The sequence below is a fragment of the Etheostoma spectabile genome, chromosome 5, assembly GCF_008692095.1.
Source record: "Etheostoma spectabile isolate EspeVRDwgs_2016 chromosome 5, UIUC_Espe_1.0, whole genome shotgun sequence".
Lineage (NCBI taxonomy): Eukaryota > Metazoa > Chordata > Actinopteri > Perciformes > Percidae > Etheostoma > Etheostoma spectabile.
In genome coordinates, this window is record NC_045737.1 from 25463875 (window position 1) to 25478034 (window position 14160).

General features: G+C 41.5%; 1 protein-coding gene and 1 non-coding gene across 2 annotated transcripts in view; one reads left to right on the forward strand and one right to left on the reverse strand.

Moving 5' to 3' along the window:
- cntrl (centriolin) overlaps positions 1-14160 on the forward strand; it is a 54627-nt gene that overhangs the window by 11494 nt on the left and 28973 nt on the right. The window contains 7 exon segments of the mRNA XM_032516759.1: positions 515-706; positions 1316-1393; positions 1877-2053; positions 11634-11787; positions 12519-12607; positions 13304-13426; positions 13508-13642. Coding sequence (XP_032372650.1) covers positions 515-706; positions 1316-1393; positions 1877-2053; positions 11634-11787; positions 12519-12607; positions 13304-13426; positions 13508-13642 — 948 coding nt within the window.
- trnaa-agc (transfer RNA alanine (anticodon AGC)) lies at positions 4376-4448 on the reverse strand. Its single transcript has one exon. It is a non-coding gene; the product is annotated as a tRNA-Ala (tRNA).

A 14160-nucleotide genomic window follows, 5' to 3' on the forward strand; every position in this document is an offset into this window, starting at 1 on the left:
ATGGTGTCGAATGCAGCACTAAGATCTAGTAAAACAAGTACGGAGACAGTTCTTTTGTCTGAAGCAGTTAGAAAGTCGTTAGTAATTTTCACCAGTGCCGTCTCTGTGCTAGGATGCATTCTAAATCCTGACTGAAAGTCCTCAAACTATTGCTATGTAGAAAATCTGATTAGCGACTGGCTTCTCAAGGATCTTGGAGAGAAAGGGAAGATTAGATATTAGGTCATTAGTTGGCTAAGACCTCAGGGTCAAGAGTGGGTTTTTTCATAAGAAGAAGAAGAATTTTGTGAAGAATGTATGGTCCAATACTGGATTTTTGAGTTGATACAGAATAACAATATATTGGATGATCTTTATTTTTTATTATATAAATGTACAACTCATGAACTTATAATTTTTTTATCAGGATATCCACCCTGAATGGGGTTATACTTCATACTGAGATTTGATTATTAAACTACATAATTTACAAATGTCAAACATTTATAAGTGTTTCCCTCGCCTGTGTCATCAGGAAGTAGTCATTGTGGACTCTATAGCTGAGAGTCCATACATTGGGAAGGCTCTAAACATCAGAAACACCATCACCTCCGCTCCCCAAAACTCCTCATCCTCCTTCCTGCAGACACAGGAGGGTTCAGACCTTCACACTGACATGGTAACATCACACCCCTTTCTGGAGGACTGCAAAACAGAGCATACTAAAGGTAAGGGCAGAAAGATTTCTGCTTTAAAGACTCCATTGGACATGTGTGGTGAGAGAAAAATTGTCTGCAGAACAGCCGTACCTCAGGTGAGTTTGGTTGGTGTTTTGGGAGGGGATGAGACACCCTTTTGAGTCTTATAATACAGCAAATTTATAGTTTGTAGGGGAATTAGCTCAAATGGTAGTGATACACAGATGATAATGAATGAAAAATACAGCGTGTAAAACATTTTACATTGTTTCAAAAAGATTTGTTATAATTAAGTAACCCTTCTTTTTTGACAAGAAGATATGAAAGAATATGGCAACTCAATGGGAATGGGTTTCAAACCCACGTGTGCAGAGCACATGGATTAACAGTGCATTGTCTTAACCACTCAGCCACCTCGTCAGCAGTTTCTGCTTTGAGATTGTGTAATTTGTAGAGAACAGCGGTGCGTAATCCTAGATCCCCTCCCAGAAATGCACCAGAATATTTGGTGTCACAGCTTTTCAGACTGTAAAGTCAGTGTCTTCATCAATATGTTAAATGTTGTTTTATTGTGTGTGTGTGTGTGTGTGTGTGTGTGTGTGTGTGTGTGTGTGTGTGTGTGTGTGTGTGTGTGTGTGTGTGAAGTTGACCTGCAGTTGACAGAGCTGCAGACAGAACGCAAACACAGAGTGCCCAAGGAAACCAAATCACGACAGGTAGTCGTAGTTTTTAGTTTCCTTTACATGATGGATAATTGTTGTCAGGCTTAATGCTGGGATAAAGCCTGACACACGATGTCCCTCCCTTCTCCCTTTCCCTGCTATCAGGCTAAGCCCAGGACAGTTGGGATTGGTTTAAAGAAATACAAACAAGCCAAAGCGTTTTTTTCCCTTTCCCAGAATAAATGGGTAAACTCAATTGCTCCATTGCTGACACAGCGCTCCGCAAACAGGTCTGGCAATGCGAGACTAGTAATAATTGTTACATTTACATCTTTTCATCAAAGAGCTCTGTGCTGCTGTCTTATTTATGACTGCCATGTTTTTAAGCCAAAATGAACTGTAAATTAGAAGGGAAACTAAGTCTAACCTGAACTTTTAAGTTTACATTAAAACTTTGCTTTTATTATCTTTTACCTGAAAAACACAAAGTCAATGCTATTTTCAGCCGTGTCTGAATTGACACTTTTATCAATTCAGCAGGAGGTGCTGTGTAGTCTCTTCAGTAAACTGTCCGTCCTGGAACAGCTGAGAGACGAAGCTGACGAGACAAAAAGACAGATGGACAGACAGACCGAAGAGAATAGGAAGGCAGAGAGAGTTACAGAAGAGCTGGAGACACAACTACTGACACTGGACACCACAGACCCTCAACATGTGAGTGTTATTACAGTGATTCATGGTTCTGCGTGGAATCTATGCTGTAGGTATGTGGGTATGTTTGTGTAGATATGGACCCTACATTGCCATACCCTGACTGGACATGGTGATTGGTCGCTTGGACGTGGCTAGGCAGCGTCGCATTTCCTCCTACTCATTTCTGGGTTCTATTTCTCCGTGAACAACATGAAATAGAGAGGGTTAACTTTTCCTTCTACAGCTTTCCGACCATGGTCAGAAAGCACAGGGGAGATACTTTGCTTCCATACCCACCGCCAAAGTTGGTACTCGTTCCGGAGATAATCCCCATCACTCTCTCACTCACTTCACCCCACTCTCCCCACGCACACACACATACCTACTCTGCTGTTCTCTTAAAGAGTTAGCCAGAACGACGCAGACACACCAGCGCACAAGTATAAATCCCTACAAGGGCATAGGCCACTCACATAGTCGTGTAAAGCCTACATACTACTATATACCAGCCTTAAAGGTGTTCTAAGCAATGTTGGGTGACGGCACTTCTTGTTGATGTTCAAAGTATTTTCAAACAAAACAAGGCTAGCTCACCCCTACCTCTTCCTTTTCCCCTCTCTCCCGTGCCTCCTCTCACTAACCCCCCAACCCCCACCCCTAATTCCTTCTTGACGATTATTGGCTGGAACACTGAAAGACTGTTTGTTGTATTTAGTGGAGGACTGTACTACAAAGCAAGATTTAGCGTTAATGAAGTAACTTCAGTTTCAACCCAGGGTTTTGTGTATCACAGTGGTGGATCGCTTGCTACCGGGTTAAATCGCCATGGTAACTAATGCTAAATACCATACCTGGTTGGGAGCAGGTTATGTTGGAGATCAGAGATCAACCGATGTAAAAGCACCGCTTACTGACCAATCAATACTCTGTGTCACCGATCTTAGAAGATCAGCTGGAGCTTGGTGCACAGAGAGAGACAGAGGTGTGCTCATAAAAGTTTAAACATTTAGAGACCAACAACCCCATTAACATTCTCTGATGGGTATCTTTATGAAAGATATTGAATTTAAGCGCACTAAATTACGTATAGGCTATTCGTGTTTTACGATGATAAAAATACTGATTATTTAAAGGGAGGCTGGTAGTTTTGGTGATGGTGATTTTGCCCTTAAATTTATAAACATAAAAACATATTCCAACATTGGCTGAGTCATTTTAGCCTACGCGATTACGTATAGGCTGTCGGCTTCTTGAGCCGTGTATTGCCAATGCGCACATCGGTTTGAATTATGTTTTTATATTTTTTATTTGCTCTCATAATTGCTTCCCACTGCCAGGTTTGCAACTGAAATAATATGCTAAAGCGACGACAGTTTATGGAAAGCTGAAGTGTAATTATGGTCAGATCTTGTGCCTGACTGATGAAGAAGTAATATTGATAAGTGTTGTCTTTTTTTGCCAGCTTTCCTTCCTGTTTTAGGAAGCAGCAACTGTTTTGCATTTTGCCTGTAAAACCGTGTCTGTGTTCTTCATACTTATGTAGAATTATAGTTTGCTCTTCTTGTGTAAAATATGTGGCTCTAGTAGTTTGCGATTGGTTGTGCTGTGCAAACATCGCCTCTTTTACGTGAACGCGTGGTCCGCTGGAATGGGAAACCCTGGGTTGATTGAACTAGTTGTTAACCACCGGCGTGACACCGCTTATGCTGGATCGCGGTTGTTAGGGTTAGTCAAGCCAGGTAACTGAAAGAAATTCAGGGCATGTTGATCTTGATTCATTGTACAGGCCTCGGGTTGGCACAGTTTTTTTTGTTGGTGTTTGTGTTTGCTGTATGTGACAAAAAAATTTGTAGCCTGAAAAATGTGTGACATTGCATAGAGCACCTTTAATCTATACAAATACATCAGATTTTTATAAAATGAGCATATGTTTTATGTAAAATGTGAATCTGAGTAAAAAGTAACTGCTGCTGTCAGATTAATATAGAAAAGTAAGAATTTCAATATTATAGAAGTCTAGCATAAAAGAAAAATACTCAAGTGAATTACAAGTTAATGTAGCTGTCCATCACTGTAAAAAAATGCATTCAGTTTTATACTAAGGTTCATTTACACATTTTATTTATGCATTTATTTATTTGTTTCAGCATTTATCTATTATTTTATATATTTATGTATGCATTTATTTATTAATTAAGTGTTTATTTATAGGATGCTTCCTGTTTGTCGTTGTGGTTAACATTTTAAATATTGTGATCTGAATCTTTGAGCTCATTGTTTGAATTCTCCAGCTGGAATCCAGACTGATCTCAGAAGTGGAGAGAGGAAAGGGTTAAAAGGGTTTGGAGAATGCGGGCATCGATCCCGCTACCTCTCGCATGCTAAGCGAGCGCTCTACCATTTGAGCTAATTCCCCTATCTAGAAGCTATACTGAAAACCTCCCCTCTGACCCTTGCCTTCCTTTCTCCTACCCCTCCATGCTCATGTGTCTTAAAAGAGATTACTGTTCTAAAAAACTTCTGCTGCTCTGGCTTCAGGTTCTGTAGTGAATCTTTACCCATGTTTAGAGAAACTACAGAAACAATAGGTTGTCGCCTCTTTAAGAGCCTCTGACCCCTCCCTTGGGATCCCCCCTCTTAGGGGCTGGGTCTTCCTAGTTTTATGCTCTCTCATTGGCTGGGAGAAAGATTTCCTGTGTTGATTCAAAGAGAGGGGAAAGAGGAGGAGAGGAAGGGAAGTTTGTAACGAAAAGAAGAACAGAGAGATGAAGAAGTAAATGTATTTTGGAACTGAGAGGAGGAGGTGAGATGTTGTTGTTTACTTTGATCTGATAGAGTTATAGAATGGAGGAGGGGGAGGAGGAAGGACATGATGTTACTCAGCAGCCGTGTGTGGTCTCTGGGGACTAGACTGTTAGACTGAACTGATTATCTGAGTACACAAATACCTCTCTGTGTCTGTATTTCCACTTGTTTTTCTGAGTGTGCTGTTGATGTACACTGTTGTCTCACAATGCAGTGCAAAGGAAATAGAGGAGCCGCTCCCAGCTGGTGACATGAAAATAAATTGTGGATGTTGATCTTAGAAAACTTGTAATAATGTAGATAGAACATACTGTACTGTATTAGCAGGTAATGTGGAGCTGAGACACATCCTTTGTCTGTGTGTATCCTTTAACCATGTTAGCACCATCAGCCTGTGACTACATTTACACTATGTTTTCATTTCATGTTGGAACTACTCTAGCGTCTTTGAGCCCCCAAAAAGGAGACATTTGGAAACACTGTTGCCCCAGTTAGGTAGACTTATATAGTTTCAGTAACAGTTTCACCTTATCGTTGGTCCAAGCAAATAATTCCCAAGTCTTACTTATCGCCATTGTTGTTCTTTTTAAAAAATATTTTCTGAATTTTAAATTTGTCCATCCATGATGATTTTAAATTCTTTTAATTAGCACTTATACTTTTTGATAGGTGCATGCCAGGCTAAGGCGTAGGGTCGGGCGTAGGGTCTGTAACTCCACGTTCCTACATACAGAACGTACCCACCGCATTGATTTAAAGCAGAAGCATAAATTGGCCTTTTGACAACTGCAGCACATGTGAGGAGAGTGGTGTTGGAAAGGGGAGTGAACTTTAGAGTGGAGACAGATACAGGAGGCCAAGTAGGTCAGAGGCTTATTTTTGGTGACCTGCTTGCATGATAGGGGAAATAGCTCAAATGGTAGAGCGCTAGCTTTGCATGTGAGAGCTAGTGGGATTGATGCCCGCATTCTCCACAAGAGTTTTGACCCTTTCGTCCCTCCACCTTCTGAGAGCAGAGACACAAGCATTGTTTGAAATCTCCATCCATTGTTGCACTTCTGGCTCCTCTTTGATCCTCTAGCAGTACTGTCAATCCCATCATAGTAAATGTTGTCATAGACCACATAACTAGTGAAACTTTAAATGGGAACTTTTGTATTCTTCAACCTAGACCCTTTTTTCCCTGTCTTTTAGTGTCTAAGTCACTAATGGGGACAACAATGTTTGAAATTGGTCCAGTATTAAGCAAGAAGGCTGCAAAATGCAATCACAAAAGTAGCTACAATGTAAACCTACGGGGCAATTACAAACTGTCCATTTACGAACTGTCAATTTACAAGTCAAGTCAACTTTATTTTGCAATATGTGCCAGACATTCAGAGCAATGGAAAATATACGTTTCTCTCCGACCCACGGTGCAATAAGGACACATACAACAAGTATAATATAAAATATAAGAAATATATAAAATAAAAAAATAAAAAACATAATTAATATATACAAATAAGATAAAGGGGAGGGGGGACCAGTCATGTGAGCCATGTGTAACTAGCCTGTTAAAGCACTTCATGATGTTGGGGGTCAGTGCAATGGGGCGATAGTCATTGAAAATGGATGGTGAGGGCTTCTTTGGAGCAGGAATGATGGTGGTGGCTTTGAAACATGACGGAACATAAGCCTGACTCAGAGAAGCATTGAAGATGTTTGTGAAGACATCTTTGAGCTCCTTTGCACAGTCTTTCAGCACACGACCAGGGATTTTGTCTGGGTCTATAGCCTTGTGGGTGTTGATCTTGGAGAGGGTTGTGGTCTTGGTCGTGGGGAGGGGGGTGGTTTTCTGTGGGTGCATGCTGTTGTGTGCTTCAAACCTGGCAAAGAAGCTGTGCGTTTCTGCTGTCTTTAAAATATTTTTTTATTTTTTTGGTGAACTTGGCTTTCCTGATGCCACAAGACAGGTTGACCCTTGCTGTTCTCAGGCCAGCTGCATCCCCAACTCTGAAGGCGGCATTCCTGGCCCTCAATAGCCTGTGTAAGGCTGCACAATTAATGAAATTTTAATCCCGATCATGATTTGGGCTTCCCACGGTCAAATTTGCGGGATTGAGTGATATTTTAAATGCGTCATGCCGTTCATAGAAAACTCCTAACGTCCTCGCATCTACTATCCACAAACGAAGCAATGTTGTTTATATCGATATGGTTTAATTTTGTGTTACATGGCCCATTTGTTTTGTAAAGCCGTGCCTGTGTTGGTTTCTCTCCTCTTACTCTCTGCGCAGCCCCGCCCCCATTCACTCACACTCGGCTCCCCAGAAACACGGAGAGACACAGCGACGTTTCCGCTGGTAACTCTGCTATTGCGGCGGCCACAGTAAAAAACATAGAAGAAGTTATTGAATGCAACAAACTTCAGTTCGTTGAGTAATAGCATGTGAGACAGAGCTTGCTGTACCTGGGCGTGAGATGTCCATGGCCAGAATATCATAGTTCATAAAAAATACAGCGCAGTGACAATACAGACATTTCAAACACACAACGTGTGTAACTCCGCTGACCCGCCATTCGACCCGTGCTGGACCCATTCATAATGAGCCGTCACTCTGTAAGTAGCATATACCTTCAGTCCATCGCACTCTCCCTCTCTCCCTAGCTCTTTTCTTTAATTTTTACTAACTAAACAACATAAAACTTCAACATAAGAGGAATGTAGCACAATATAGTTGTGAAAGCAGTTATAAATAGCCTATGTGACAATAAAATTTGTTTTGGTTAAAATCAACAAATAATTGTGATCTTAATATTAATCATGATTATCATTTTTGCCATAATTAGGATGTGCCATTTCAGAGTCTATAGCTTTGGAGGGGGAGAGGGGGGGGCCTCGACCAACTCTCACTTTGCACATTTGAAAGCCATGATGTCTCCCTCTCATGGGTGGGCCAAATTCTCTGGGTGGGCAAAGCAGAGAAAGGGAAGGTAACCTTGCCCCTTATGACCTCATAAGGAGCAAGATTCCAGATCGATCCTTCTGAGCTTTCAATTTCTCAAAGGCAGCGCAGGATAATCAGAGCTCGGTTTACACCTATTGTCATTTCTAGCCACTAGGGCACCAAAGGACAGCTTGGGGAATTCATATTAATCTTAAAAAAACCTCATTAAGTGAAATTTTCATGTCATGGGACCTTTAACTTTTTTTTACTTCGGTCTGTTTGTTATTGTGTCTAACTATGTCTCGCTCACGGAGAAGTCTAGTCTGAAATCTTGCAAGAGGTGACTTGTTGCCGTAAGACAGAGGAGTAAGTTGGAAAGAGGAGTGTCAGGAAGAGTTTGTTGTCTTGGACTACAGAAAACGTAGTTTAGTGTTATCAAACTGTTTTTACATGTCATGACTGATTTTTAGATGATTTTAGCATTGTGGATAAGTCCAGTCTCCAGTGCAAGATTTAAGAACAAGACTCTGAAAAGAGACTTGCCAAAGAAAACTGTCTGTTGTTGTTGTCCTCTTTAGTTACGTAGGGCCTTTTTACACCTGAAGGTCTGAAATAAGGTCTAGACCAAGGTTCATGTTTTTGTCACGTTGTATACATTTGATCTGGTTAGTTTTTGGTTTCACATTGCAGTTATGCAAGTGCAGTGAAGAAGTACTGTATATATGACATTACTACGTCCTGTAGTCATCACATACAGTGGTGTGAAAAAGTGTTTGCCCCCTTCCTCATTTCCTGTTCCTTTGCATGTTTGTCACCTTAAGTGGTTCGGAACATCAAAATTTAAACAATAGTCAAGGACAACACAAGTAACACAAAATGCAATTTGTCAATGAAGGTGTTTATTATTAAAGGTGAAAAAATCCAAACCTCATTGGCCCTGTGTGAAAAAGTGATTGCCCCCTAAACCTAATAACGGTTGGGCCACCCTTAGCAGCAACGACTGCAACCAAGCGTTTGCGATAACGTCAATGAGGCTTTTAACAGCGTCCTGGGAATTTTGGCCCACTCATCTTTGCAGAATTGTCCTAATTCATTTACATTAGAGGGTTTTCGAGCATGAACGGCCTTTTTAAGGTCATACCACAACCTCAATAGGATTCAGTTCAGACTTTGGCTAGGCCACTCCAAAGTCTTCATTTTGTTATTCTTCAGCCATTCGGTGGTGGACTTGCTGGTGGTTTAGGATCATTGTCCTGCTGCAGAACCCAAGTTTGTTTCAGCTTGAGTACACAAACAGATGGTCGGACATTCTCCTTCAGATCTCTTGGTAGACACAGAATTCATAGTTCCTTTTATCACGGCAAGTCTTCCAGGTCCTGAAGCAACAAACAGCCCCAGACCATCACACTACCACCACCATATTTAACTGTTGGTATAATGTTCTTTTTATGAAATGCAGTTTTCCTTCTACGCCAGATATACTTGGACACACACCTTCCAAAGAGTTCCACTTTTGTCTCATCGGTCCACAGAATGTTGCCCCAAAAGTCTTGGGATCATCAGATGTGTTGTGGAGAAATTGAGACGAGCTGTGATGTTCTTTTTGCTCAGCAGTGGTTTTCTCCCTTGGAACTCTGCCATGCAGCCATTTTTGCCCAGTCTTTTCCTGATGGTGGAGGCGAGAACGCGTGACCTTAACTGATGCAAGTGAGCCTGCGTTCTTTGGACTTGTTTGGGTCTTTTGTGACCTCTTGGTTGAGTCGTTGCTGCGCTCTTGGGTATTTTGGGCGGGCCGGCCACTCCTGGGAGGTTCACCACTGTTCCATGCTCTTCGCCTGTGGATAATGGCTCTCACTGTGGTTTGCTGGATTCCCAAAGCTTTGGAAATGGCTTTATAACCCTTTCCAGACTGATAGATCTCAATTACTTTCTTTCTCAATTGTTCCTGAATTTCTTTGGGTCTCGGCATGAGTTGTAGCTTTTAGGATCTTCTGGTGGACCTTACTGTGTCAAGCAGCCCTATTTAAGTGATGCCTTGATTGTAACAGGTGTGGCATAATCAGGCCTGGTGCCTAGAGAAATTACTCAGGTGTGGACAACCACAGTTTAGTATGTTTTAACAAGGGGGGCAATCACTTTTTCACACAGGGCCATGAGGGTTTGGATTTTTTTTCACCTTAATAATAAACACCTTCATTTACAAATTGCTTTTGTGTTTACTTGTGTTGTCTGCCTTTGTTTGAATTGGTTTGATGTTCCGAAACACTTAAGTGTGACAAACATGCAAAGGAACAGGAAATGAGGAAGGGGGCAAACACTTTTTCACACCACTGTACGTGAGCCGCGTTTCCCTTTACTTGTCACTCCTCGAAGTCAAGTGTAGTGCAGATTTGAGTCGCGCATGCGTCACTTCGCGACGAGTGAAGATGTGAGTTGTGTATGCGTCACTTTGCGACAAGTAGCCTACCAGATGCTAACAAGAGACTTTTGTAATGTCAATACAGTAAAAATGCACGTTCCTAACGAAGTTTGTTCACTGCCGGCTTCAAGCTAGCAATCAAACACATCAAAGGTTGTCAGTTGAATGGAGTTTTGAGCTAACATTAGCAGTCAAACAACCATAGATAGCTAAAACGTTTGCCAGTCTGACTCAACTCTCATCAGGTATGATACGTTATGCCGTAATCCGTTTAAATCTGAGCATGCACAACTCAAATCTGCACTCGACTTACATCGGGGAGTGACACTTAATTGGTTTGTCGACGGGCTTCCTCTCCTATCCTCACCTATGATCCTCTCTCTGGTGTCTGGAGTTTTTCCAACTGGCTGCCGCTCTCCCTGTGCTACCAAGCTCTTTTTGTTTTATTGCGTTTTTGAGAAGCAAGACACAAGAACTTTACCTGGGTTTTGAGGAGCTGCAGCATTTATTCAGAGACAAACTGAAACCTATACTGTACATTTACTACCACTAAATAAGTAAACTGCCAATTTATTTGCTAATGTGATAAACAACAGCTGTCTGCTCTGACCGCATTCACCGTCACTCTCTCATGTTCATGCTAAGCATTGAGCAATTCTTTTAAGGAGCTTCCCCAGTCTTATGACACAACAAGAGGCTGCCATAACTTCCTGTATTTGGTCTGAAATACAGGACCATCCAAAAATACTTTCACACTAGAAATGAACTAGACCATGGTCCAGTTTGATCCAAACCGAGACACCTTTCTTCGTCGGACAAAATTTTGGCTGTTGGACCAGGAGGGGTTTCACACCTGTAATTTTGGTTTGGACCAAACAGAAAAGTTGGAAAGTCTAGACCAAATGAGGTAGGTATGAAAGCCCACTTAAGACACTAAAACATACTTTATAATAGGATTGAAAAATACCAAAGTTCCTCTTTAACATGTCACCGCTTTGCAATAGATGGGGAGGCATCAAAAGTATTGTGGAAAATGTAGGCATTGATCCCGCTAACTCGCGCATGAAAAGCAAGCGTTCTACCATTTGAGCTAATTCCCCTGACCTTCAAAGAACACTTTGCACTGTCTAGCGTGTGCAGGTTTAATTTCTAAGATAAGAAATTGGTATTGGTATCTTAAAGTATGCCGATTTTACAAGGCATATTTCACATTACAAGTAAAGGTCTTACACCCAAAATTCAACCAACATGAGTCTGACATTACTGTAAGTCAGAAATGCTTCATCAGATGGTGGCATAGCTTCAGAAACCTCCCAGACTGAGGAGGTGTAAAATCTGTGGAATGACCCTTTAGGAAATCTTTAATATTATATTATAATAAAAGTAACCAATATGAGAGCAATGTCCGGTGAACCTTCTCTAATTGGCTGAGGTCTTTCTTTCTCAGGCCCACGTGACCGCCCGGCTGTCCAGTTGGAGACAGCTGTTGGACAGGATGAATGGGAAGCAGAGCGAGCTAGAGGGTCGCCTAGACGACATGCTGTCACGCATTGCCATGGAGACTCAGGAGATCAAAGAGCTGGAGCAACAGCTCACTGACGGTAGGCCAATTCAATTTTAATTCAGCTTTAGATCATATCATTATCATTATCTCAGTACATTATCTCAGGCCACTTCACAGATAAAGTAGGTCTAGTCCACACTATAACAATATATAACAATTCAAAATGCAAATGCGAAAGCAGTGAGAAAAACCTGATATCACAGAGGCCTTTAATTGGCTGTCCATTAGGCAAAGTTATAAAACATAACTTCTCCTTGTCTCCTCTCTGTGTTTTCTCCATGTTACCTTCTCTTCATGTTTCTTTGTAGCCTTCTCCTCTCATCTCCTTGTTTCCTCTTTTCCCTTTATTGTTTCCTCCTCTCTCCTTGTTTCCTCTCCTCCTTATTCTCTTATCTCTAGTTTTCTCTCCTTGTCTCCTCCTCTAATCTCTTGTTTCTTCCTCTTCTTGTTTCCTCTCCTCCATCTCCTTTTGTCTCCTCTCTTTCCTCTCCTCTCTTGTTTTCTCTCCTCTCTTGTTTTCTCTCCTCTCTTTGTTTCCTAATCTTTTGTTTCGTTTCTTTACCTGTCATTGTTTCCTCTCCTCATTCTCCACTCCACTCCTCTTTTGTTTCATCTCCTTCTCTCCTTGTTTTCTTTTCTTCTCCCCTTATTTCTTCTCCTTGTTTCCTTTCCCCCTTTTCTTCTTCTCTCTTTGTTTTGTCACCACTTGCCTTGTTTTCTTTTCTCCTCTCTTGTGTCCTCTCATGATTTCGTCTTCTCTTCCTCCAGGTCAGATTTTGGCTAATGAAGCTCTTCAGAGGGATTTAGAGGGAATCATTTCTGGACTTCAGGAGTATCTGAGAGGAATTAGAAAGCAGGTAGAGTCTAATAAAAGTCCATGTTTGAAGTCAGCAAGCAGACAAATCATTATCTTCAGACAGGTTCAGAGACAGGTTTTCTCTGAACAAAAATCAAACCCACACTGCGGCGGTGAGAGCGCCAAATACTAGCCACTAGACCACCGGGGAGTGTGATTTACTGACAATAGGAATGTCCTTTTGGATTGCCAAACCTGTCTCCACAGAGCTATGGAGGAGGGTCTGGTGAGTTCACACAGCTTTCTGGGATGGGAGAAAAATGTGCTCTGGCATTTTTTCAAACCAATCCCAATTGTCTTGGGGGGCCCTAAGCACCAGACACAATTACTCTGTCCCTGCAAAATAGCCTCAGGAAGGAAATTATTTTGTGGAACATGGGTACTTTCAAAATTTGTTTTAGTCGTGCAAAATTTAGATTTAATTCGGCACCCAAACACTCCCGGAAATGAAACGTTGTTGACATAGACTAAACCAGGGTGGAGTACTGCCAATAGCAAAATAAAACAAAAACATTACAATATACAACTGTTATTGGCAAAAAGCAGTAATAAGAGAAGCTAAGATGACCAGTGATAAAATAACATAATCATGAATATAATTGTAATAAGATGAATTTAAAAGATGTTTGTGAATTGATGTTACTGTGAAACTACTACTCTGTACTCTGTGTTTGTGCGTCCTGTGTGTGTATTTTAGGCTCATCATGCTCAGCAGCAGGTTTACAGTCTTCAGGCTGAAAACCAGAGTCTGCAGCTCCATCTGGAGGACACTCAGGTACACTGCAGACAGCTGGAGGACACTGCCAGGGCACACAGACAGGTAAGTGTGTTTGTCTCACAAGGAAAATATTTTTGTTTTCCTGGTTAATACATGTGTTTTTGTTTGTCTGTCTATCTTTAGGACATGTCCGTCCAGCAGGAGAAGCAGTCTGTGTTGCGGACAGAGGCCGAGGCTCTGAGAGACAGACAGGTGGACCTGGAGGCAGAGCTCCAGCAGCTGAAGGAAGCGCTAACCCAACAGATCACAATGGGACAGGTAACTGTTCAGGTCAAACATTGTATATAATAATTTTGTGTTAATTTTGAAATCTACTGTTATATTTAGCAGACATTATTGATGTTTATACTTGGAAAGCTGCATGTGTCCACAACAATTCAAACAACATTGTGGCTGCGGAGAGTATGTATGAACTCAGTTTCTTGCTTGTTGATTTACGGTAAAAAGGGCCAGCTAACAGAAAAAAATATTGTATTGCATTGATTTGTGTGTTGTAATTTACTGCTGTATTTAGGTATTGTGGTGTCATCTTGTGAGGACGTGCTCCGTTTACCTGTGCTTTTTTCTTCCCCTCTTCATCATCAGATCTGACTCTTTTTAGCTAAACAAAACAAGGTTAGCAGGTTACTACAGTAACATGCACAATTCAACAGAGCGCATCCTCACAAGATGGCGGCCCCGTAACAAAATTTGTAGCTAAACAGCGTGAAGTCAGTTTCACATTCTTTGTTTTGTTGGGTAATTAAATCTACAGCGATGTGTGTGTGTGTGTGTGT